This window comes from Centroberyx affinis, unplaced genomic scaffold (assembly GCF_046629955.1).
Source record: "Centroberyx affinis isolate AG114_WGS23_722 - 3 ecotype Tasmania unplaced genomic scaffold, CSIRO-AGI_Caff_v1 ptg001852l_1, whole genome shotgun sequence".
NCBI lineage: Eukaryota > Metazoa > Chordata > Actinopteri > Beryciformes > Berycidae > Centroberyx > Centroberyx affinis.
In genome coordinates, this window is record NW_027280231.1 from 1 (window position 1) to 26,108 (window position 26,108).

A 26,108-nucleotide genomic window follows, 5' to 3' on the forward strand; every position below is an offset into this window, starting at 1 on the left:
TGTTCAAGCCAAAGGGAATGTGTTGGATTTGGCCCGGTGGTTCTCAACTGGTTCTGAAACCCAAAATACTAGAAAACATGATGATGTTCCTCTCTGCGCTGTTCTTCTTCTTCTTCTTCTTCTTCTTCTTCGCTTTTACTTTCTTTCCAAGCTGCAAAGCCAGAACTCAACATTTTCACTTTTTAATTTTCACAGAAACCAGTAAAGAAGCGCTGGATTTGACTCATTTTCCATCGTCACCAGTACAGTAGCATTCATTCCCATCTTTTTATCAACAAAAAAAAGCAATGGGGCTTCGTAAGAATAATAAAAATGACAGCACATGATTCGACCATTACCCCCCCACCCCCCCCACCCCTCAAAAACCCACTTGTAGCTTCATATCAACTTTTTTTTTTTCATCTTTTTGTTTCTTTAGACAAAAAAAAGAACCAATCAGTTCGTATAAAAAATGAAAAAATGGGTGGCATATTCTCAAAGGAGAGTTTTTTTTTTTTTTTCTTTCTTTTTCCCCCCAGTCATATAGATGCTGGAGCGTGTGCAGTGCGTCAGGCTGGGACAGACAGACAGAGAGAAAGACAACAGACAGACAGACAGACAGACAACAGACAGAGAGAAAGACAGACAGACCACAGACAGAAAAAGGAAACCAGCGCCGCAGATCAAGAGAGTTTTGGCCATTGTGGTTTTCTCTGGCAGCCATGTTCACAGTCTGAAGAGTTTTTTTGGCATCTCTCCATGTGGATGTCAAGTCACAACAATCATTTTTTTATATATTTGATTTAGTTGTAATGAAGTGGCACAAACATGGCGCCGATAAGACAAGCGAGGCCAAACACTATCGATGGCACTGGACAAGAACAAAGACAAGAGAAGAAGAAACACACAACTTTCAGTCTCTCTCTGGATTAAAAAAAAACAAACAAACAAAACAAAACAAAAAAAATCAGAAATTTTTTGGTCAAAAGAATAAGCAAAAAGTATTCGGGGTTGAGAGGGAGGGAAAGTTACAAACTGCATTTACTAGATAACAAAATTCAGTCATCAAATTAGAGCTGGGCAATATGGCTGAAAGCAATATTTATATATTTTTTTTCAATATTGATATATATCACCATATGGCTCATATGGTATGCAAAATCACATGTTAATCAAATGAATGTTCATCCCATTGAGCTGAATGGTAATGTTAGGTTTTTTTTTTTTCAAGTAATATTCCTCATTTTGTCAGTTTTTAAATAGAATTTGCTTGTAACCATCAGTTTAAACGGCAGACTTGTGTGTCATGATTTCCCAAAAGTCACCAAATCATCACCGTATGATTCCACTGAAAGACAGTAATCGATAATATTGATTTATCGCCCGGCTCCACATCAAATCTGCCATTTTTTGGGACTGTGTCTCTAGTATGGCCCAAAAAAACAGCCAATTTTCTCTACATAAAAAAATCTATGTATATAAATCTCCATAAATATACTGTATGTCTATTCTCTGGGTAGAATGGGTGAAACCTGACACAGCAGACAGTCACAGGTTCAGACAACAAGAGAAGAAAGTTGGTATCGAATGTGAAGATCAATGCAGAATTCAACGTCTATCCATCTATTCACTTCTTCCTTTTTTGTTACTTTTTTGTTAGTTTTTGTTGTCAAAAGACTGAAAAAACAAACAGATTTTAAAAAAAGGTCACATGAAAACAAATATCTACACAGCGAACACTGATATTTACAGCTATTAAATAATTCAAAAAGTGAACATGGATTTCTATAAAAAAAAAAAAAATGGAACAAAAATGAATCTGATGGATGTAACATGAAGTAGGATTGAAGTGTCACCTTTAAATTCTGTTTCTGGATTTAGTTTTTAATTTAGGGGAAATCAGTCCGTTTGATTCCACTCTGCCACACACACCCAGTATTTAAGTTAATTGAAGCAGCTGCAGTGTGCTGCTCTGTAGCTGACCTCTGACCTCTGACCTCTGACCCCCTCCTGTGCAGAGGGAGTCAAACAACAAGGCTAATTTCCCTTCAGAGCATCACAGCTCCTGTCCACTTCACCTGCAGTGAAATGGATTTTATTAGCATCAAAGTTTCGGTAAAGAGACTTCCTCAGGTTATCAGAAAGAGGTAAAATCCACACACTGTATTGATAGCTCCCAATCATTTTAATGCAAACATATTGGGAGCTATCAATAGTGTGCAGATTTTTATCTCTTTCTCTCTGTAGTAAGTTTTTTGGATGCGCGCACATTTTTCTACTTAATTCGTATCAGACAACCTGAACCTTGAATTCTTTTTTTTAATTTAAGTTCACGTTAGAAGAAAACCTGAGGAAGATCTTTGTACTGAAACACTGCTCCTAATAAAATTGAACGCAGTGTTGACAAGGCTGACATAGAAATTGTTTGAATTACTAAATAAATCATTGTAAGGGTGTGTTTGGTTTGTTACAGGTGTTGTCAATTATTCTGATTTCTTTTCAGTCCTGAACTTTCCAGCCGACATGATGATCCCACTTCATGGAACAGCCGCCAGTTTTGTCGACAAGCATCCAAACTGCATTTCTCCCTCTCTGAATGTATTCTGACTACAACGGAGAGCCTCAGCAACACAAATATACAAACGCAAACTGCACAGAAACCAAAAAAAACACGTCTCCCAGTGGGAGAGTCAGTAGTGTAGTCGAGGGTTCGTGAGCGAGTTTCATTCACCTGTTCGGGCTGCACAGGTAATGTGCTTTCATCTGAAATCACAAGTTTAGTTTCTGCAGTATATAAATCATATAATATTGCATTATTCACTCAGAACGCCCCCTGAAGATAGTCAAGATGTTGATTCGGCATTCAGAAAGTGCAGCGAAATCATTTTGTTCCCCAAGTCATCAAGATGAAAAATCATGATCCTAATATTTTATTATAATCTGAGTATAATTTCAGCCCTAACTGTGCAGCCCAAACACCTGTGAGCCAAATCAGCACTGACACACAGTCAGAGGTAAGATAATGGGACAGTGAGCAGTTTGATGACGGTTACTCAGGCTGGCATCAGATTCAATATGGAGACCAGTAAAGACCCATAAAGACTGCAAACCTGACCGAAGGCCAGTTGAGGTCAAATCGCTTGAATAGAAAACCATCAGTTTAATGTGCGAGAATCATCTTTTTCTATTTCATTTTCTGGCCTTCTGTATCAAGCAGCTGCTCAGGGTTTTGGATTGTGCGTTCACTACATCTTCGCTCTGTAATTAAAGGCCGAGAGATGATTCTTTTGCCTCTTATATCTTTCTTTATGAGCTTAACAGACCACAAACCCATGTCTCACTGTAGGAGAGTTAAATCTAAAGTCCGGCTCCGGCTCTCTGTCCCAGCTCTCCCTCTGCCGACTCCTCAACTACACCCGCTGAGAATGTCTGGATGTGTTCCCGCTCTGCGCTTCATCTAAACACTTCACCTTTAAATATTAAAACGCAGCACGATTTCTAAGTGCGGTGTGCTGCTCTGTCTGCATCTCACTAGACTCTTTCATGTTTAGAAATATATATATTAGGATATTATCTACTAAGGAGGCATCGATCTATATTTTCAACCCCGTATCTGACTAATAAAGTTGAGTATCATCTGTATAGCGGCGTGTAACAGCGGTTTTGACATAGTAATTGTTTGAATTACTAAATAAATCATTTTATTGGCGTTTGTTGCTCTGGAATTTCCCCTTTTCAGGAAAATTCAGGTCTTCTGATTATTTAACAATTTCCCCCAAAGGAGAGAGGTGTGTTTGACATAAAAGGTACCGGGACGATGTTTTGGTTCTGTGTCAGGATAATCTGATTATTACGCCTGTTAGCATCAGATTAAGAGATACGGGTCTCAAGGTTTCCAGGTTTTTCCCTGACTTTTACCTCCTTTAAACCTCTAAACGTCTCCTCCCTCCCTTCCTCCTCCTCTTCTTTCCTTTCCTTAATCCCTTCCCTTCAGGATCGCCGCCTCAGACTCCCTCCGACTGGCTGATGAAATATTCCGCTGTCCGTCGGCGGGCGGGCAGGGGTTGCCGCGGAGACGGGGAGGAGGAGGAAGACGAGGAGGCGGAGGAAGAAGAGGTGGAGGAGGAGGAGGAGGGGTGGTGGTGCTGGTGCCGCCCCCGGAGCGAGGTGTGGTTGCCGTGGTGATGGTGGTGGTGGTGGTGGGCGGAGGGGGGAGGGGGCGGCGGGTCGCGGAGGGACGGCGGCACTGCGGAGGACTTGATGGGGACGATGCGCGTGTCCATGACCTCACAGTCCACCTGCATCATCATCTCATAACCCTGAGACGAGTTGTACAGGCTCTCTGGGGGAGAAACAAGGTTTAAATAAAATAGATGGAGACTCTACATGGGCAACAAAGTCAAATTTACATTCTGAAATGTATTATTAATGTATTTAACTGAAGCTCTTACACAGAGCAGCTCACAATAAGCGCAAAATCTAGGATGACTCAATAAATAATAAAGATTAAATGTTAATAACTAGTAATATTAACATTGGTAACATTACTAGATAACTATTATTACAATCAGTAGAGGGTAAATCTATCTAAACCTTTTTATTTGTACGAACAGTTTACATACCTTGACTGACATGAATCTTTAGGACCTCAATTCATAATATTGATCATAATAGTGGCATTAAAACTGATGTAAGTTATAGAAAGATGGAGTCTTATATGGAAAAAAAAGCATGAATTTTGACATGTTTTTCAAATGAATGTTCATCCCATTGAATCGAATGGTAATGTTGGGGTGTGATGTCAACCAAGACTGACATTTTCAAGTAATATTCCTCACTTTTACAAGCAAATTTTCAACAAAATTTGCTTGTAATCATCAGTTTAAACGGCAGACTTGTGTGTTGTGATTTCCCAAAAGTCACCAAATCATCACCATATGATTCCACTGAAAGACAGTAATCAATAATATTGATTTATTGCCCGGCTCCACATCAAATTTACCTTTTTTTGGGACTGTTTTACTAGTATTGCCCAAAAAACAGCCAATTTTGCTCTGATAATATGGTACAATATGGTCTCTACATAAAAAAATCTATGTACCGTATTTCCTCTAATAGTGGCCGGTAGTCAATTAAAAGTCGGGTCTCCGATAATGGCCGGGGCCATGGTCGGCATGAACAAATAAAGGCCGGCCCCAAATACAGGATGGGGAAAAAAACAAAGGAAGAAACAACGGTGGATATAACAGGCACCAGGATAACTCCTGGTGCCTGTTATATAATGTAACTGTAGTTTGTAGTAATATACAAGCGCCACAAGATGGCAGTATGCCACAAGACGGCTCGGCCGGCAGAAGTCTCTGGAGCATGCCGCCGTCGATTACCGTAATTATCGTAATGCGTTGCAGTAACAAAAAAACGGCTACCTAACGAACCCCAACAGAAGCAGATCAGAAAACAAGGAGGCTTCATACTAAAATATGAGCAAATATACTTATCAAACAGAGGGAATTAGAAATAAAGGCCTGTCTCTAATATAAGCCTGCTTCCAATAAAGGCCTGGTACCCTCTGCAGTTGAGGTAAATAAAGGCCCGTGCCAATATTAGAGGAAATACGGTATATAAATCTCCATAAATATACTGTATGGCTATTCTCTGGGTAGAATGGGTGAAACCTGACACAGCAGACAGTCACAGGTTCACAGACAACAACAGATTATAATACTGTATTACAATCAGTAGAGGGTAAATCTATCTAAACCTTTTTATTTGTAGGAACAGTTTACACACCTTGACTGACATGAATCTTTAGGACCTCAATTCATAATATTGATCATAATAGTGGCATTAAAACTGATGTAAGTTATATAAAGATAGAGTCTTATATGAAAAAAAGCATGAATTTTGACATGTTTTTTGATAGTATAATACATTTTTGTTAATATAAGTCGTTATGTCTGATCACTGACTGGAGGTTTGTCTTACACAGTTTTTTATTTACCTCTATATCTTTGACTACAATATTCTAAGTAGCTATCAGTTCATCAATGATTGCATTTATTGACAACACTGAAGAGCCATATATTTACAGAGTAATCTCAGGTTATCATAAGACATTTCTCCTATGTGCAGCCAGACTCACCGTTGACAGACATGGCCGGCATCACCAGAGACATCTTGGGCCTGCTGGTCTTGTTGTGGCTGATGGCCGGCAGCAGGAGGTGGTCCTGCACAGAGCAGAGGAAACAGTTTGGTTATGGTTTCCAGTCTGGGTTCAGACAGGATGCAGCAGCTTTACCTAATGGAGCTTCAGTTTGACGGTCTGGTTATAAACTGTAACCACGGTGTCGACACCACAGACACTGAGCTGTCACAACACAAACCCAGATCAGACCAGATCGGATCAGTCTGCTGTCTGAACTGTCAGACTTTTACAGGCGGAAGAGGACTTCTTCTTCAGATTTCTACAAATCGACTCTGTTCTTTACCACTGGTTGAAAAACTTAACATCAAGTTTGGCTCTTGAGAAACTCACTTATATAGTTAGGAAGAACGCTTCTGAGTTTTACAACATCTGGGAGATGTTTTTGGAATTTGTTAAAAATGGTGACATTGAAGAGGCATTGGAAGTGTGAAGTTACAGTGAAAATAACTAATCTATTGTGAGGAATGTGTGCTGTATGCTGCTCTATGTTGTGACTGTATTCTTATTTTATTTTTTCTATTCATTTTATTTATTTACTTAGTTATTTTTTCTTTCCATTGTAAATATTTGTCCTTTTTAACTTGATTATTAGCTAATTAATTATTTTCATTATTTATATACTGCCATTTATATACTGCCATATGTTTGATTTGAGGGGAAGGTTCAGTTATTATGTACAATGTGTTAAATGTATAAAATCAATAAATATATGTTTTTAAAAAAAACCTCTGTTCTTTATTCAGCTGTATCTAATTAACTAAAGGAGGTCAAAGTTGCATTAGAAAATTTAACTGACTATAAATCTTCACATCTTAGCTGCCATTTTTCACTCCCATAATCCTCTTGTCGTATGCAAATTAATTTAGATGACACACGAAGAGAGAGAGCGCATTTCTGGATTCTTCATCTATTAATGATGTCTGGTGAGAGACAGAAATAAATCACACAGATGCATTTTATACTGACACACATTGTTGTATAAGCGGTGTTTCTTTATCTGTCTGTAACATGCTATAAGCTTCTTTGCTAACGGTTCAGTTGCTAATGTTAACTAGCAAGCCAAACAGCCTAATGTTGCTGTATTCCCCATAGAAGAGATGAAGTCAGCTGATCAAGAGCTGAGATCACATTCAGATAAACTGATAATTGATCAGGTCTTTATCTGTCATCACTATGAACGCACCGTGGGAATGTACAGAATCTACTTGTTCATCAAAGTACAGAATACTGCAGATTGTGAGAATAAATAAAAGCAAATGCATAAATAAATGCATTTTTCCCAGTGGCAGCTGTTTTGTAATTGTTCTGACTGAGCCGGTGGGTCATTCCTCACGCTGTCTCACCCGTCTGAAGGAGACGACGTAGAAGGTGTCTTCCCGGCGGTCGATGGCGTCCAGGAAGTCGCTGTAGGAAACCTCCGGACCAGGAAGCACCTGCAGCTGACTGGAGACAGAACAGAACCGAGACCGGAAACCAGTCAGAGACCAGGCGGGACAGGAAGGAGAAAACCGACTGTTCATTCAGAAATGTTTTAGCCCGTGTTTTCCATTTTTGATTTGGACAGTCCAGGCATGTTTTTACCTTTCTATGGAGCGGTGAGCCTGGATGGGCAGATATCTGGAGAAGTTGGTCTTCCTCAGCTGTGCTTTCTGCAGCGGGAAAAAGGGAAAACGAACGCTTTATAAACATTACAAAGCCAGCATCTTATTTAGATCAGAGTAGATGAAACTTTAATGATCCCCATGGGGAAACTGGGTCATTTTTATTAATAATTGCAATTACAAAATGCATTTAACGCATTTTGTCAGCGTCTTGCAGAATCCCTGTATCTCCAAGTATCAGCTTCTCCTGAAATTTCATCAATCATTTCTGATGCTCCACAGCTCAACTACAGTTATCAATAGCTTTGCTTTTTCCTTCATGTCAGGAAACGAAAAAGTCAAAACTTGAGATGTAAGGTTTCTGCAGATCTCCATCGGGAGTTTCTATACTATAATGAAACAGAAAGATCATGAAAACAGCCGTTTGAAACCAAGAACAGAAACAGAAAAGCATGAGCAGCAGCAGCAGGACGTCCCACCTGGGCGATCTTGGCCTTCTTGGCGGTCTTTGGTTTTCCTCCAGACTTCTTCCTGTCTATCTGGTGGCGGTGGACCCAGCCTCTCAGCTCGTCCGCCAGCCTGAAGAACCCAAAACACACACACACACACACACACACACACACACAACACATTAGTTCCACTTGTTGAGCTTAGACTAGGAGAGGAAAAATAGGAACGTAAAGCTGAGACAGAGGGAGAAAGACGGTCGCGAACAGAGCTAAAGCTTTCAGAGTTTCTGGCAGCAGATGGTGGAAGGAGGGAAAGGAAGATGGAGAAATCACTTCCAAAATGTTGATCCTCTTCAGGGAGGGGGAGCAGAAAGAAACGGGGCTTATGGGAAATGTAGTCTTAATGTGGAGAAACACAGATAGAGGAGACCAATCGTCTCCATCATGCTCTCATTGGTTTACAGTCATTAGACCAAGGTATCACTATTAATTTGGCAATGATATACTGATGCTGAAATGAAACGCTTTGCACCCCGAGTTTCCCCCTTAAATTTCCTCTTCAGTAGCTCCAAAACATTTTCTCCACACTGAATGATAATGTCTCCTCCATATTCTTTATCTGCTGTTCAAACACTTCACTGAAGCTCCAGCTGCTGATACTGAGAGAAATATTCAAACCAAGACGCTGCTCCATTACATCAAATGGAAAAAAATCTAGATGTTTTGTGCATCATTTTCTACACATTTCCCTGTAATTCAGCCTGACATGTTTGGTATCTTTGGAAACCGTGGGATCTGGACTAGAATTTAAAATAAAGTTCTGTGGGTTTGATCAAAGCTCGGCCGTGCAACGTGTGTTTCCTACTGATGGAGCCGCCGGCGGGACTGAAGTTACAAAGTGACAGACCTGAGAGACTCGGAGCGGTTGAACTGCCGACAGTCTGAGGAGGTGAAGTACCGGTCGAGGTCCTGGAGAACCAGGTCCTTCATGTCACTGAACACGTCACTCAGGTTCCTGAAGGACACACACACACACACACACACACAGACAGAAATACACACATTAATATGGGTAAAGTGTCATTCAATATCATTGTTTTAGAAGAACGAGGTCCTTCAAATCATTAAATTCATTACTTGGAGGAAATCACACACCTGCTTGCAAGTACATTCATGCACACACACACACACACACACACACACACACACACACACACACACACACACACACACACACACACACACACACACACACACACACACACACACACACACACACACACACACACACACACACACACACACACACACACACACACACACACACACACACACACGGCGTTGCTCACATGTCAAGACAATCGAGGTAATGATCAATGTACTGAAGAACCAGTTTTTTTTTCCATCAGTGAACACATCGCTCCGGTTCTTGGCGACAAACACACACACACACACACACACACACACACACACACCCACACACACACCCACTTAAGAGTTATTAAAACAGAGAGAACACATTCCTCACTTTCCCTGCCCAGATTGTTTCTGCCTCCCTGGCATTCGAACAGACGACCTCATTGATCTACACTACCAGCCCAAAGTTTGGACACACCGCATTTTTTTTTTCTTTCTCACATTTTAGAATAATAGTAACATTCTCAAAACTATGAAATAACACAAATGGGATTATGCAGCGAAAAAAGTGTTAAACAAATCAAAACTATCTTATATTTTAGATTCTTTGCCTTGATGGAAAGGCAAAGGCTTTGGAAAGAAATTCATACATAGGATCAACTTCACTATTTATATTTGTCTGAGAAACTAATTTCAAGCATTTAAGCAGAAGCCTTTAGATCAGAATGGCTTTAAGAGAATGAGAAACACAGAACATTCAGTCAGGAGTGTCTGAACTTTTGACCTGTAGTGTGTTTACATCACAGCATCACGGCTCCACCTGCCTCATGGCTCTGCACGGTCCAACAATCTGACAGTTTAAATGATTTAAGCTCGTAGCGTACAGATAATTACACCGTCTACAAGGTTCATACTTTGCTGATTCCCCAACAAGGTTTAACAGGTTTCATGCCTTCAGCACAGTGAACCTGACCTGAGGCTTTCTGCACGTTTTCTGCATTTCTCCCTGATGCTTAGCGAGCAGGTGTGAGCGGATCAACGTGTGAAAGCATCCGGCTGCTGAGATTTCGTAGTAATACAGATGATGACAATCTTATTATTATAGGGTTAAACAGAGAAAATATTGCTTGTGCTATTCCCATCTTCCCCCTTGTGAAGTCTGACCTGCTAGATACTGTGATCATGACTGTTAATCATGAATATTAGTTTGAGGAACATTTGAAGAACAAAATCATTTTACTGCACTTTTGGCATCTTATATCATCATTTTCACTATTTTCCACTACATCAGTTTCAACATTGCTGTGATGCCAATATTGTACAGTCTGTCTTCTTATTATGGGATCAGTTGTACATGTCAATAATAACACCTCTATAATTATGTTTTATAACTTTATTACTTAATGCTATCACTGATATGAATACATTAATACTTTTCTATAATCTATGAATGAATGATCATTTTTTCATGCTCTGCTTGGAGTATGATCTCCTGATTTTGTATGTCTTATTATTTGATATTTATTGTTTTTTTTGTTTTTGTTTTGTTAAATGTTTTGTCTAATTATGTTTATATTGTATTTTTGTCGTTTAGGACCCCCTTGAAAAATAATAATATAATAAAATATCTCAAGGGGTTATTCCTAATAAAGACTTTCCATAATTTGTTAGATCATGATTTGATTATACATGATTACCTGTGCAGCTGTGACAGAGTGACTGGGTTTGATCGGTCTGAAGCAAACAACAACAACAGGAAATAAACTTGAGGCCGATCCATGTCTACTCTGCTTTTGTTAGGTCACTTCTAAGCCTCAGTGTTGGGTAATTAAAAAGCTCGTTAACGCAGCGTTCACACTGCACTTTACCCCCCCCGACTCTGCCCCAGGACCAGGACCCTGACCTGCTGCAGCACCTGGCTCACCTGTCTGTTCAGATGTTACCTGTTGTGTGGTTTATATCTGTTCTTTGATATCTTAAATGTTATTGTTGTTATAATGTCTGTAAATGTCTGACTCAATACTGTTACATGCAAGGCAAAAGCTAGAAAAAAAGGAGGTTTTTAATGTAAATGTGAATGTGAATAAGGAGAGTTGTCCAATACCAAAAATGTGCCTTCGGTATCAATACAAACCCAGATTTCATAGTTTCAAAACAATACCACAGGAAAAGATTCAAACAATATAATAACTTTAAATAGCCAAACATGAAAGGCTTTTTTTTTTTTTATTCAGTGAATAAGGATTGTTTTAGATGTTTTTTGATGGGTTTTTTTGCCGTTTGCATTTCCCATAAGACAGAATTTCACTGACACACCTTCCCCAGCTCAGCAGCAAAACAGCAGGCTGTCAGGATGAAGAACATGATAAACTTCTGGAGTATGACTAAAGTAAACTGGACAAATTGATCTCCCTCACTGCTTTTAAGGACTCTATTGCAGAGTTGTTCACACACACCTGCAACTGTCACCCAGCTTTTTAACTGACAAAGAAATTTGTCTGTTCTGCTTCAAGACTTGCATGACTTGTAATTTTATTTGGTTGTTTGTTTGGTGTGTGTTTAGATTATTTCCCTGTTCCCATACTGTGTTGGGCTTCTCTGCCTCTGCGATGTATGGATAATTTGTGTCTGATAGTCTTATCTGGATTGTTCTTTGTTTACTTTCTTTTGCGTGTTTTTTTTTTTTTTTTGTCCCCTTTTCCCTTTACCCTTCGAGAGGTCCTTTTGTCCTCTCGCTAAGCCGTCATTGTAAATAAGAGTTTGTTCTTAACTGACCTGCCTGGCTAAAAAAAGGTTAAATAAAATAAAAATAAATAAAAGTATGATTGTCCGGTAAAATGTGAGGCAAACCTAACCTGTGTCAAAATAAACACAGGATTTTTACAAGGATTTAAGTTTTGAGAGAGTGAATTTTATGCGAGCTGATGATGGTAAAGATGATGTCAAACACTCCAAAGATAGAGGACCAGTTCTGGAAAACCTCTCGCCAAGTAAAGTTTCTCAAATCAGACAGCGTGACACTTATTCAGCGCAACACTAATTCAGCAGAAAGCTTTCTTCGCTTCACACTGTCACTGTGAAGTTCATTCACAACTGGGCGAACACTACAGAAACACTCCAAACACTACAGAAAAGAAAGTGTAGCCGGTGTGAAAGCCAAACGTTTTGTAAACCCTTCAGTGTTTTGCAGTTTGTCAGACTAACTTAGCTTTATGGCACTTACTCTCCTTGTTCTCTCCTGACTAGAACCTTGCTTGTGTTGTATTAAAATCTCATGTGTACGTCGCTTTGGATAAAAGCGTCTGCAAAATTGTACGAAATTGTAAATTGTCCCACCTGAACTGGTAGGACTCTGCGTCTCTCTCCGCCTCGCCTCTCTTCCACCTCTCCTCCCCTCCCTCCTCCTCCGTCTCCGTCTTGTCCTCCTCTCTGCTGGCGGGCGGAGGAGGAGGAGGCTGCCGCCACGGCTGCTGCTGCTGTCGCTGCTGTTGCTGTTCGATCTCCAGCAGCCGTCTCCCTGTGTACGACACCACTCCTTCCTGCAGCTTCCTGTCTGTGATGCTGCAGGGAGTCAGAGAGGAAGGTTACCGATCGAGATCATCTTGATTTCCGAAAAACATCAATTCCTTCTCAGAGAATCTGCAGTTTTCAGAAAGCCTTTTTTTTTTCAGAAAGATTTTAGACCAATTTAACAACCAAAATAAAGAAACAAAAAGGTGACAAAACAGCTTATTTTCAACTGAACACAGCTAATGAACGTTATGAAAATATAAATGGGCAGAATAAGAAAAAGGAAAATAGGAAATTAAATGTTTAGGGACACACTGTCCAACTGTGTTTATTAAAGTAGAGGCAAGAAGACTATGAATGTGGATCAAACTAACAGTGCAAATAAACTAATACAAGATCAGAAAATAAAGCCAACACTGCTGCGGCTCCCAATCACATCTACACAATTCATGACACTATTATTTATAACCTCCTCCTCTCCTCTCCTTGTCTCCTCTCCCCCCTTCCCCTCTCCTCGTCTCCTCTCCTCGTCTCCTCCTCTCCTTCTCTCCTCTCCTCTTCTCCTCTCCTTTCTCCTCTCCCCTCTCCTCTCCTCTCTCCTCCTCCTCCTCTCCTCTCTCCTCCTCTCCCCTCCTTGTCTCCTCTCCTCCTCTCCTCTCATCTCCTCTTCTCGTCTCCTCTCCTTATCTCCTCCTCCTCCTCTCCCCTCTCCTCTCCTCCTCTCCTCTCCTCTCTCCTCCTCCTCTCCCCTCCTTGTCTCCTCTCCTCCTCTCCTCCTCTCCTCTCTCCTCTCCTCGTCTCCTCTCCTCCTCTCTCCTCTCTCCTCCTCTCCTTGTCTCCTCTCCTCTCCCCTCTCCTCGTCTCCTCTCCTTGTCTCCTCTCCTCTCCTCTCCTCTCCTCTCCTCTCCTTGTCTCCTCTCCCCTCTCCTCTCCTCCTCTCCTCTCCGGTGGGACACACAAACACACAAACTGCTCTCTTATTATAGTAGTGGGATTTGCCTTACTTTCCATCTGTGCCTTGAGCAGACATCACTGAATGTAACAAATCTGTCAATACTAGTGTCTAATTTTAGATTTGCATCAAAATGAAACTTTAGAAAAATAAACCTGGTGAAAAACAATTAGGCTTCTAGTAACTGTATGTTTGAATTCTACTGCCTTTAGCTTCTTTAAGACCTTTTCAGACCTTTTTAAGCACCTGCGGATACGCTGCTTCTCCACATTTAATAAAAAACTGAAATTTTAACTCAAGTTCTGTGTTCATAGTTTCCAAATATTTATCGTTATGGTATCTCTCCCTTTCGCTACTACTCCTAATCGATAAGAGGGAGAAACGACTGAAAGAAAAAGCGGTTGAGTTTTGAGATAGCGGTTTTCAGGTCCTGAGTTCAGAACAGATCGGGGAGCAGAATACCTGACCGGTCCGAAGCTGAAGGTCATGAAGAGAAGCACAGCCATCACACACACCGCTCTCTTGTTGTTGGCCGAGTCGCTTCCCTGCAACACACACACACACACACACACACACACACACACACACACACACACACAGGAAGGAGACAGGGTTTTACTCATGCTGCACACACACAAAAATCCATATGTGCCTGCACACACACATGCATAAACATATGCTATAATTTGCAAAAACATGCAAAAATGTAGTACTACACTGAGACTTGCTCTGTGATTTAAGTTCTATTTCAGTGACAAGATGGTTCACTGTTAATCCATATTATTGTTACACAAGTTTTACTGTTTTTTTTTTTTAACTGTTATCCTGCTGTGTCTTTGCTTGTCAACTTGACTTTTTTGGTTTCTTTTAAGGTGACATTTCTTTTTGAGTTGTTATTTTTAATCTCACATGCACCCATTTGTATTTTTTGTTGTTTTTAATCTGCCTTTTACTGCCGTTTTACCACCGCATCAATAAATAAAAACGGTATATTATGCTAATCTGTGTAGTTTATGAATTTCTCTTTGTCATCTTCCCAACAGTGAAACAGGTTTTACAGGATGCCTTTCTTTTCTCCATGCCTCTGTCTGTTATCTCTGCCTGCTTCTCAAAATCGTTCCACTTGGCTCAACCTGTGGTTGTTGCCTGAACACTGGAGCAGCGGCAGCAGCATTGTGAATCCCTCTGTGTATTAAATGAGCCGACTGAGTCTCCAGAGCTGCAGTCGGTCCGGTCTGCAGGGAAATCAGTGAGCTGCTGGTTCTGTAATCACAGATCTGTGCTGTGGAGCCACTGTGGTATTTACTGCACTCTCTCTTCTTCATATTCATATTCACCACCTCTGTTCCCACTCATCAACAAATCATCACCACATTCTTTCTGAGACATCGGTATAATTACTGTAAACAAACAAGATCATTGACTGGCAGCCTCCAGCGGCCTCGTCACTGCATTTTACACTGTGAGTCACCGGGTCAGACTTTGCTGGATTGGATCGCTTTACGAAACAAAACAGGAAGAGGGTGCTGTTCTTCCAGAGCAAACAGAGCTAAAGCTGAAAGCGTTTCTGGCAGCAGACGGTGGAAGGAGGGAAAGGAAGATGGAGAAATCACTTCCAACATGTAAACTGTCTAACAATACTACTGGTATGAGATAGAGGAGACCAATCGTCTCCAACATGCTCTCATTTGTTTACAGTCATTATACCAAGGTATCACGATTAATTTGACAGTGATATATTGATGGTTGGTGGTATATTGATTATTTTTCTGGCATTTCTGCCTTATTAGGTTGTAAACTGTGGAGTTATGGATGCATGGTGGGAGAGAGAGAGAGATATTATTACCGGATATTATTATTAGAGATATCATTATATTTTATTTGATTTTAATCAAAAGTGTATTGTTGTTGCTCATATAACATTGTGTCATGCATCTCATTGCTTTGGCAACACTGACATTCTCATTAATGCCAATGAAGCATTTTGAATTTAAAATTGAATTTGAGTGGCACCTTCTCTCACCTCCCCCTCCCTCCTCTCCTCTCTCCCCCTCTCCTCTCCTCTCCCCTCACCTCCTTCCCGGCCAGTCTCTCCCTCAGCGCCTGGTTCTCCCTGCGGAGCCGCTCATTCTCCTGCTGCGCCTCCCTCAGCTGGGCCTCCAGGTTCTGCAGGTACTCCTTCTTCTTCTTCCTTGACTGGCAGGCTGACTCCCGGTTCTTTATCATCCTCTGCTGACGCTTCAGCACCTTCATCTGGAGGAGGAGGAGGAGGAGGAGGAGGAGGATTGGGGAGAGAGGGAAGGAAGTGAGGGATGAGAAGACAAAGGGTGAGGTTTGGGGAGGGAGAGGAGAGAGATGGGAAGAAGGAGCGAGGATAGGAGGAAGAGGACAAAGAGGGAAGGGAGAAAGAAGAAGAGGAAGGAGGAGGGAGGAAGCGATTGAAGAGAGAGGAGGGGAGGGGAGACGGGGGGACGAAGGGTGGGAGAATGAAAGATGAGAAGGAGAATGGGACGGGGGAAGTAAAAGGAGAGAGAGAGATGGGGGAGTGGGAGACGCAAAGATGAAGAGAAATGAGGAGAAAGAGGAGAGAGAAGGAGAAAAGAAACAGAAAAGAAAAGTTAATGGAGATCAATAGATGTTAAAAGGTGTGTGACATAACATGACAGCCTGAGGGGGAGTCCAGTGTTCAGATGTCATGATGATGTAAGAGGCAATCCTAACTCCTGATTGGTTGTTATGCTGATGATTTTGAAGGAAAATAACTAGATAACTGTTGTGTTTATCTTTCTATACTAATAATAACTGTTTTTCATACAGAGTGAGATATGTCATGTCTTTCATGGATATACCGAAGTTTTACCTATGCTGATTTATGATGATGTCTTATCAATGTGTCTATGATGCAATATGCTAATGTGATTGATGAGTCTGGGTTCTCTTCTCTCTTTACAGTGTTGTGTTGTTTTTTTTCTCTTGTTTCCAATGGAGAGGATGAGCTGTTGTGTGACAGCTGAGCATATTTTAACACTCAAGAGCCCTTTGTGCAAGACTGCCACACTTCAACCAGGTTTTTAGTTTTCTAATGGCACAACCAGCACTACCAACAGGTTTAGCAGACCAGAGTTCCTACACATTTTCAATTAAAAAATTCCATACTTTTTCCAGACCTTGATTTGTTTTAAGATTTTGTCTGGTGTTCAATATGATTTACGCAGATAGACATCTTGCCCCTGCTAACTAGGTCATATCACTGTATAGATGATTGGCAGGGTTCCTACACGGTTTCCATTTTAAAATTCCATATTTTTCCCAGACCCTATGTTCTTGACCGGATTCGATTTTGGACGGTATTTGATATAATGCATGCTGACAGCGGCTGGGTAATAAGAGCGTCCCTCTATCTGAACATTATTCTTCACATCAACAAAAACTGTGGACTCAAAGTGGCTCTACAACAACATAAAAGCTAGAATCATGTGTGTATCAGACCTGAACCACAACATTTTCCATACTTTTCCAGACATTTTTTTCAAATTCCCAAACTATTCAAGACCTGGAAATGATCAAATTCATTTTTAATACTTTTCCAGACTTTCCAGACCTGCGTAGGAACCCTGGCAGACAAAGTGGCTGAATTTAGTTTGGCTCTCAAGCTGAAAATCAATTTAAAACTTTAACTCTGCCACTATCTGCCACATGTTAATTCAGGCTAACACACACACTGGACCATGACTGGAGGAACACGACGGGCTCACTCACATCGATGTCGTTGCAGCTGTTGCCGGGCAACGTGGTGGTTGCCGGGACGATGGGCTTGCTGGCGGGCGGGGCCGTGGGGCTGGAGCAGTGCTGAGGGATGCTGGGAGAGACCGGCTCCATTTTGACGATGGCCGGAGCCGAACCCAGGCAGACCGACTGGGACAGGACAACTGGAGGAGGAGAAGGTTAGAGTTAGATCTGTGGGAACAGCAAGGCACTAACACATGATCATCCTGATTATTCTGCTAAATATTGTGATCATGAATATTTGCTTCGATTTCAGGAAACAAAATTATCTTATTGCACTTTTGCCACTTGATATATTTTTACTTTTTCACTTTTTTCAGTGCAGTATTCCTCAAAGTGGCAGCAGCTAGAAAGTCTTGTTTTCACTCTCACCGTCTTCCTCTTATTTGCACAGAATCTGTACCGGTTTGTCGTCATCTGGTTTAAAATCAAAGCGTCTTCAAAGGACAGATTATGATCCACTTTTAGGAACTATAACAACATTTTCATTCAGAAAAAGAACTGTCGCAACTTTGTCTTTAAACCAAGGTGCATGAACTGGAAATAACTAGAAAAGGAATAAATTAAAATCCAAATTCATCCAAGAGTAGCTGAATTTATTCCGTTTCTATTTTTGACTGGGGAGAAATTCTTCTCCTCTATGCTCTTCACTACGTTTTTTCCAAAGATAGTCAACGTAACAGAAACCCTTGATATACCACACTGGGATTTTCAGGGGAGCTGAAAACACAACTGACACTTCAATATTGCAGAATTATACAATTATTGGTAACACTTTACAATAAGGGTACATTAATTAAGGGTTAGTTAATGCTTAATAAGCATTAACTAACCCTTAATTAACAGTTAACTAATGTGTCTGGTATTCATTTACCAATGGTGTTCATGTTAACTAAGGTAGTAATTTATACATTATTTAATAATCATCTTTATAAACTATTAAATAATGTATAAATTAATACCTTAGTTAACATGAACACCATTAGTAAATTACACATTAGTTAACTGTTAGTTAAGGGTGAGTTAATGCTTATTAAGCATTAACTAACCCTTAGCTTAGAGTACACTTATTGTAAAGTGTTACCCAATTATTAATCATGGAAACATAAAATCACAATACACAATACACGACTATCTACAATTAACTGTGCAGCTCTACTAGCAGAGTTACAGTATTCCCACTGGAGCCAACCAGGCTAAATTTAGACTTAAATGCTACTGTGAGGCACTTTGGAGGAAAACATCCCGTAAGTGGTGTTTGTTAGACCTGCCATCACCGCACCGCTGACCTCATGAAGTCTGAGTATTAAAGGTGAAGAGAAACACTCCTCGCTCTGGCCTGAGGACCTAAAGGAGGCCTGTTAAGCAGCTGCCCACCGCCTCCCCTCTACAGATAAACTCACACAGGCAGAGGGAGCGGGAGGAATGTGGAGATGTTATTATGGGCTGCATGGAGGAGGAGAGCTGACAGAGAGAACTGTGTGTGCAGAAGTCACACTGTGTTTACAGATGTCAGTACAAGAAAAGCCCCATCCCACCCCATTTTCTTGTGATTTTAATTACCTTTCCTGTACTGCCTTGGCATTGTTCCGCCAGTTGCTGCTGTGGCTCCCGAATTTCCCCCAGGGGATCAATAAAGTGAAACCTTATCTTATCTTATTAAAATTATTTGTATCAAAGCTTGTCTGCAGCCCTCTATGTTCTATCGCTCTAGCATTGTAATGACTAATGGGATTATAGCTCAAAAAAACAACAAACAAAAACAAACTTTTCAGACATGTAACCAGGGACTGTACAATTAATCTTGCAAATGTTTTAAATCAACATTTTAGTTTTCACCATTAATTATTGTAAAATTAACTCATCTATTTTCATATCATCTCCTTTAGAACGGCCAGTTATGAAGATGTGGGAAAGAGGATTATATAACATATAATCATAATTATGTTCCCCAAATCGTCAAAAGGAAGTATTGTTTTTTTGGTTTTTCTTTTTTTGATACTTTATTATTAACGTGAAAAAAACAAAAACAGAAATTTAAAAAAGGAGTAGTTTGCCAGAAATTACATTTTCTTTTTCCCTTTTTTTAAACAGACAGTTCACTCGAAAAAAGGGGATTAAGTTGTCACCCTCTCACTTTGCCTGCAGTATACTATCCATTTGTCCAAATAAGCCTCACCTTTGTCTTTTTCTTAGAGTGTAAGTCAAAGAAGTAGTATTGTCATTAATCATCACGACCACAATATCTAGCAAAATAGCGATTATCACTTTAGCCATAATTGTGCGTCTCTATCAGGAAAGAAGCAGAAAAAAAAGCAGAAAGACACAAATCTCTCTCCAGATAGGAATGGAAACTGCACGTCCAAAACACACTGGAAACCTGATGCTCCTCCTACACAGCTTCACATCAGCAGCTGTGGGTTTGAATATGCATCTCAAATCGCCGCGGTAACCGTCTCTATCTTCCCACCTCCCTCATTCCTCCCATCCCAAAAGAAACAGAAAAGAAAAGAAAAATATATCCAGCCTGCCCACTTCCTTTTATTAAAAAAAAAAGAGAGAGAGAGAAAAAGAGGAAGGAATGTGACGTGAGTGGAGTTGTATAACCAGCTGTTATGTAATGTCAGCGACTCGCCAGACAGGCAGAAACTCCAAAACACAGCGGAGGGAGAATCCGGCGTGTAAACATGTGCTGTGAACTCTGGGAACACTTGGCTCGCACAGAGGAACGGCTTTTGCTCTGCTACTGCAGAGTTTGACTCCTGTCTGAAAGCTTTTATCATGCACTCATATTCTGTTTATCTTTTTCCACTTTTGGTTGGTTTATTCAAAACGTGGAAGATTCAAATGTAAAGAAGGGAAAGTTATTAAAATTACACATTTCCTACATTGCTACTAGCTTAGCTTCCGTTCAAAAAATATTCCAACGTTTTTTATCTTCATTCCTACTTTTGTGGTCTCTCAGTGTTATGCAAAGCTTCAAGATTCAAATATAGAGAGAGATGATAACCAAACACACACGCACACACACACACACACGCACACACACACACTCACAAAAGCAGTCTGGACCCACCTGACTGAATGTTCTGCGTTCCTCATTCTCTTAAATTCATTTTGATCTAAAGGCTTCTGCTTAAATGCTTGAAATGAGTTTCTCAGACAAATATAAATAGTGAAGTTGATCCTATGTATGAATTTCTTTCCAAAGCCTTTTGCCTTTCCATCAAGGCAAAGGGCGGCTGCTTTAAAGAATCTAAAATATAAGATAGTTTTGATTTGTTTAACACTTTTTTTGGTTGCTGCATAATTCCATTTGTGTTATTTCATAGTTTTGATGTCTTTACTGTTATTCTAAAATGTGGAAAATAGTAAAAATAAAGAAAAATGTGGCGTGTCCAAACTATTGACTGGTAGTGTTTATATAAAATACAAAATATCTGGGGATTTCTGAAAGCTCACACACTCATGCACATGCAAAATCAAACACACACACACTGTACACACACACACACATCCTCTTACCGGGCCTGGTCTGGTCCATGGGGGGCAGGCCCTGCAGGATGAGGGTCTTGGGGGGGGCGGGGGTCTGGGGGACGGGCAGGGCGGCGACGCACAGCGGCCGAGGCTGGATGGGCGGCTTGGTGCTCAGGATGCTGCTGGCCTTCAGCGAGGCCGAGCCCGGCAGGACTGGAGAGAGGGAGAGAGGGAGAGGGAGAGAGAGAGAGGGAGGGAGAGAGAGAGAGAGAGAGAGAGACAGAGAGAGAGACACAGAGAGAGAGAGAGAGAGAATTAATTGTTGTATATTTGTTGACATATCAATTGTATATTTAAGTTTGACTACTGTTATTTGAATTTGTTGACTTTGCTTTGGAAATATGTACTTTTGTATTTCATGCCAATAAAGCACCTTGAATTGAAGTGAATTGAATTGAGAGAGGGAGAGAGAGAGAGAAAGAGAGACAGAGAGAGAGAAAGACAGAGCGAGAGACAGAGAGAGAGAGGCAGACAGAAAGAGAGACAGAGAGACAGAGAGAGAGAAAGAGGGAGAGACACAGAGAGAGAGAGAAAGAGAGAGAAAGAAAGAGACAGAGAGAGAGGCAGACAGAAAGAGAGAGACACACAGAGAGAGAGAGAGAGAGAGAGAGAGAGAGAGAGAGAAAGAGAGAGAGTTTGTTTGAAGTGTTTTTCTTCAGTGTTCGTTTACTTCAGTTACGGATGAGCCGTGCATCAACTGGAATGTGGATTTATATTGAAATAATTTAACCGGTCTCTCCGCTCACATTTTTCATCCTTCAATCAGGAAGCTGAACTCCCTGCACAACAAAGAGTCGACTTTATAAATTAATTTATAGGCACAGAGCTGAGAAGACAGATAAACCAGGCTACAAAGCAAGGAGGAAGAAAGGCTGTCATCACTCATTTACTGGTTTCAAATCGGGAAACTGAAATTTAGATAAGAGATTCACTGATGTCTTTATTGTGTATAGAGACACCCAGAAATTAGTGTATTTCCACACTTCATAGACACAAGCGCCTCTGGCAAAAAACCTTTCCTCAGGGTCAGGGTTACTAGATGGACTAGCGCTCCATCTTCTCTACACACTGACGTTATTTGAGTTTACTCAAATGTCGGGGTTTTGACTGCACCCATTTGCATGCACACATAGAAAACCTCTGTGTGTGTGTGTGTGTGTGTGTGTGTGTGTGTGTGTGTGTGTCTGTGCAGCAGATGGCTGCTGGGAGGAGCTGCTGTGTCTGAGCTGCTGTCTGAGGCTGTAGGTGTCAGCTGATTGGCTGCTGCTGCTGCTGTGAACAGTAAACACTTCCACAGCTAGCAAACCTCACAGGAATCAAACCTATGTTCTGACTAATATGGATTTTGACAGCCAATACAGATACTGATATTTTTTTTTTTTATTTGTACCTGTATCAATGCTGTTTCCTGTGGAATGATGTGTATTTTTGCTGCTTCTACTACTGCTGCTGATGTCATGGGGGTCTCAGACACCCACATATAGCAAACCAGGGTTCAACTGATATGGGTTTTTCTAAGCCCGATACCAATATTATTATTTTTTGGATTGAAGCTGCTGATGGCCGATATTTGTGCTGATAATCGGTGCCTTGAAATTTGACCATTTTGATGCAAAAAAATCTAAATGAAAGATGGAAGTATTCAGTGTTTCTTCCCGATTTGTGTTCTTGTCAGGGTGGGAAAACCTCCGAAACAGCATTTAGACCATCATGGGACACTAAAACTCATGTAAAACTCACTGAAACTCACTAAAACTCACGTAAATCTCGCTACAACTCATGTAAAACTCACTAAAACTCACTAAAACTCACGTAAAACTCGCTAAAACTCACGTAAAACTCGCTACAACTCATGTAAAACTCGCTAAAACTCACGTAAAACTCGCTAAAACTCACGTAAAACTCGCTACAACTCACGTAAAACTCGCTAAAATTCACGTAAAACTCCTAAAACTCACGTAAAACTCATTAAAACTCACGTAAAACTCACTAAAACTCACGTAAAACTCCTAAAACTCACGTAAAACTCACTAAAACTCATGTAAAACTCGCTAAAACTCAAATAAAACTCACTAAAACTCATGTAAAACTCACTAAAACTCATGTAAAACTCGCTAAAACTCACTAAAACTCATGTAAAACTCATGTAAAACTCACTAAAACTCACTAAAACTCATGTAAAACTCACTAAAACTCACAGATCTGTGGTTGCCAAAGTGACAGTAATAAAGAAATTCTGTCTCATGTCAATTCTATAAAACCCATGTAAAACTCACCAAAACTGTGTCACCAAAACAAACCATAACATGCTGATGGAATCTGATCAAAATGTCTCAATTCAGGTTTAGGGCTTCCAACAGACAACCAGTGTAGTATTGATCAATCCTAAAATAAATGCCATCAAACTGCATTATATCCATCACTCCGACCGGCAGATATCTGATTTTCAATAAAAGGTGAATATCGGCCTGATGTATTGATAAAGCGTCGTACCTGCGGTCTGCGTGTCGATCCCGTTGACGGCGGCCGGGATCTGCGTCTGCAGCGCCGCCTGCAGCTGCGTCTGCGTCACCGCGGGCATCTGCGTCTGGGGCTGGGCCGCCGCCGCCGTGGTCGTCGCCACGGTAACCTCCATGGAGCCCAGCGGAGGGGACAGCACGTCTCCGTACATGTAGGGCGGCGTCGGAGGGTTTTCCCCTTTCACCGTGATCTGGGACAGGAGGATGTAGGTGTCTTTCTGTCATGTTCCAGTTTGTTGTGTTCTGTTTAGATTCTGTCATCCGGTCCGTCTTTGCTTGTCATCTTAATTTTTGTTTTTTTTGTTTTGTGTTTTTCATAGTTTTCATAGTTTTTTGTCTTTCTTTCCTTTCTTTGTTTTGAGATTTCTGTTTGTGCGCTTTTATTTTTTGCACCATTTTTTTCCCCACCTTGTCACCAAGTAAATACATTTTGGCATTTTTTGCATCAGCTGGCCTGTCTTTGTATTTTTTTTTTTACCTTTATAATGTGTGAATCCTTTTGATCTTCTATGCTCTGAGTTTTTGAATTTACGCACCCGACTTCGGACTTGATAAAAAGAGCGCAGACATTTTCATTGTTTTGAGAAGAGAAATTGTGCAGAAGGCCTTTGGGTTTTTCCCCATCTCACTTAAATATTTCATTCTTGTCTCTTCTGTGTTTTTCAGTGTTCTGACATGGTAGCAGTAGCAAATATTTAGATATTAAACATAATATTATGAAGTAATATATGTAATATATGAAGTAATATCAAAATCTTAAGATTTTGATATAAGTGAAAACAGCAGTTACTACTTTTTTGTTTTAAACTTCATAACTAGGATTGCGATTTCATACCAACTAAAATTATACCTATAAATGCTATTAAATGATATATAGTCTACTTCTGTAACAGCAGTACTTTTGTCAGGAGACGTAAACTTTGAGGTAATTCAATTGGTCCCTGACAGCAGGACGGATGGTTCCAACTCTGACTCCTTGTAATGGAATTGATTCTAAATCGATTCCGATTCCAAATGAAAATCAACACAAAAATGTATGTTTTACGCCAGCTGGCATTCTAACCAATGAGACTTGACCCCCCAAAACAGCACCTTGTTTACACTCCACAACCTTTTTTTTTCCCCCAGTCTCATACATATAGAACATGCCAGTACATTTATTTATTTTCTCTTTTTTTTATTTTGTTCAGCGGCACTACTCACACAGTTACTGTTCTTTGGTTTTATCGGGCTGCACAGGTGCCAACCAAGGTTATTATAGTTTCGCATTTTTCATTAGTTTTTATTTTTATTTCGTTTTGACTTTTTGTTTTCAATTTCAGTTTAGTTTTAATTCGTTTTTAAAGCGGGTTTGCTAGTTTAGTTTAGTTTAGTTCATATTTTTTGAAAATGCTTAGGTTTAATTTTGTTTTTTTTAGTTTCAGTGTTAGTTTTAGTCTTTTTTTGTAATATGGGGTATTTGTCAGGGGCGAGATTCAAAAATTCAAAATACTAGGCTTATGTATGAAATAAATTGAGACGAAAACACAAGACATTTTCTCTATAATTTTAGTTTATTTTAGTTAGTTTTGTAAACACACAATACAGTTTCAGTTAGTAATCGTTTTTTTGTAAAGCCTCGTTTTTATTTTTATTTCAGTTAACGAAAATGTTTTTTCACACCTAGTTTTCGTTATTTCGTTGGTGCCAACACCTTCCGTTTGATTACTATATCACCAAATATCAATTAAATCACAGTCTTTGATAAAGCCGATAAGTATTTGGGTCTGTGTACTATTCCCAATTCTACTCATTTCTCCTATTCCTTTTGTCTACTCACACACTCACACACACACACACACACACACACACACACACACACACACCTGTGGGTCTGGTGACGCTGCGGAGCAGTCTGACGAGAGCGAGGACGCAGGGGAGGGAGGCTCTGCTTTCACCTGGAACACTGGGCACACGCGCACACACACACACACACACACACACACACACACACACACACACACACACACAGTCAGAGGACACTATCAAAACACTGAAAATTGCAAAGCATGTTCTTCTTCTTCTTTTGTGCAACAGATTAGATGCATTTGATGAAAATGAAAATGACTTGGAGAAGAACTTACGCATTTCCACTGGTAAAGGCTGAGTTATCGTCATTTCATCTTTTAACACAGGACCGTCTCCTGCAGAGAGAGAGAGAGAGAGAGAGAGAGAGAGAAAGAGAATTAACTATTGTATATTTGTTGACATATCAATTGTATATTTAAGTTTGATTACTGTTATTTTAATTTGTTGACTTTGCTTTGGAAATATGTACTTTTGTATTTCATGCCAATAAAGCACCTTGAATTGAATTGAATTGAGAGAGGGAGAGAGAGACAGAGACAGAGAGACAGAGAGAGAGAGAGACAGAGAGACAGAGAGAGAGAGACA

At 40.4% G+C, this 26,108-nt stretch overlaps 1 protein-coding gene across 1 annotated transcript in view; it reads right to left on the minus strand.

Annotated features, from left to right (window-relative positions):
* Positions 1-370: 370 nt before the first annotated feature.
* The window catches only part of atf6b (activating transcription factor 6 beta), a 38,306-nt gene continuing 12,568 nt past the window's right edge, over positions 371-26,108 (minus strand). The window contains exons 4-17 of the mRNA XM_071529932.1: positions 25,799-25,858; positions 25,541-25,620; positions 23,650-23,866; positions 21,145-21,309; positions 17,593-17,762; positions 15,907-16,086; positions 14,296-14,378; positions 12,708-12,932; positions 9,142-9,249; positions 8,265-8,364; positions 7,766-7,833; positions 7,528-7,627; positions 6,122-6,206; positions 371-4,321 (exon numbers count right to left, since the gene is read on the minus strand). Coding sequence (XP_071386033.1) covers positions 3,984-4,321; positions 6,122-6,206; positions 7,528-7,627; positions 7,766-7,833; positions 8,265-8,364; positions 9,142-9,249; positions 12,708-12,932; positions 14,296-14,378; positions 15,907-16,086; positions 17,593-17,762; positions 21,145-21,309; positions 23,650-23,866; positions 25,541-25,620; positions 25,799-25,858 — 1,979 coding nt within the window. The 3' untranslated portion in view covers positions 371-3,983. The remainder of the gene's footprint in view (positions 4,322-6,121; positions 6,207-7,527; positions 7,628-7,765; positions 7,834-8,264; positions 8,365-9,141; positions 9,250-12,707; positions 12,933-14,295; positions 14,379-15,906; positions 16,087-17,592; positions 17,763-21,144; positions 21,310-23,649; positions 23,867-25,540; positions 25,621-25,798; positions 25,859-26,108) is intronic.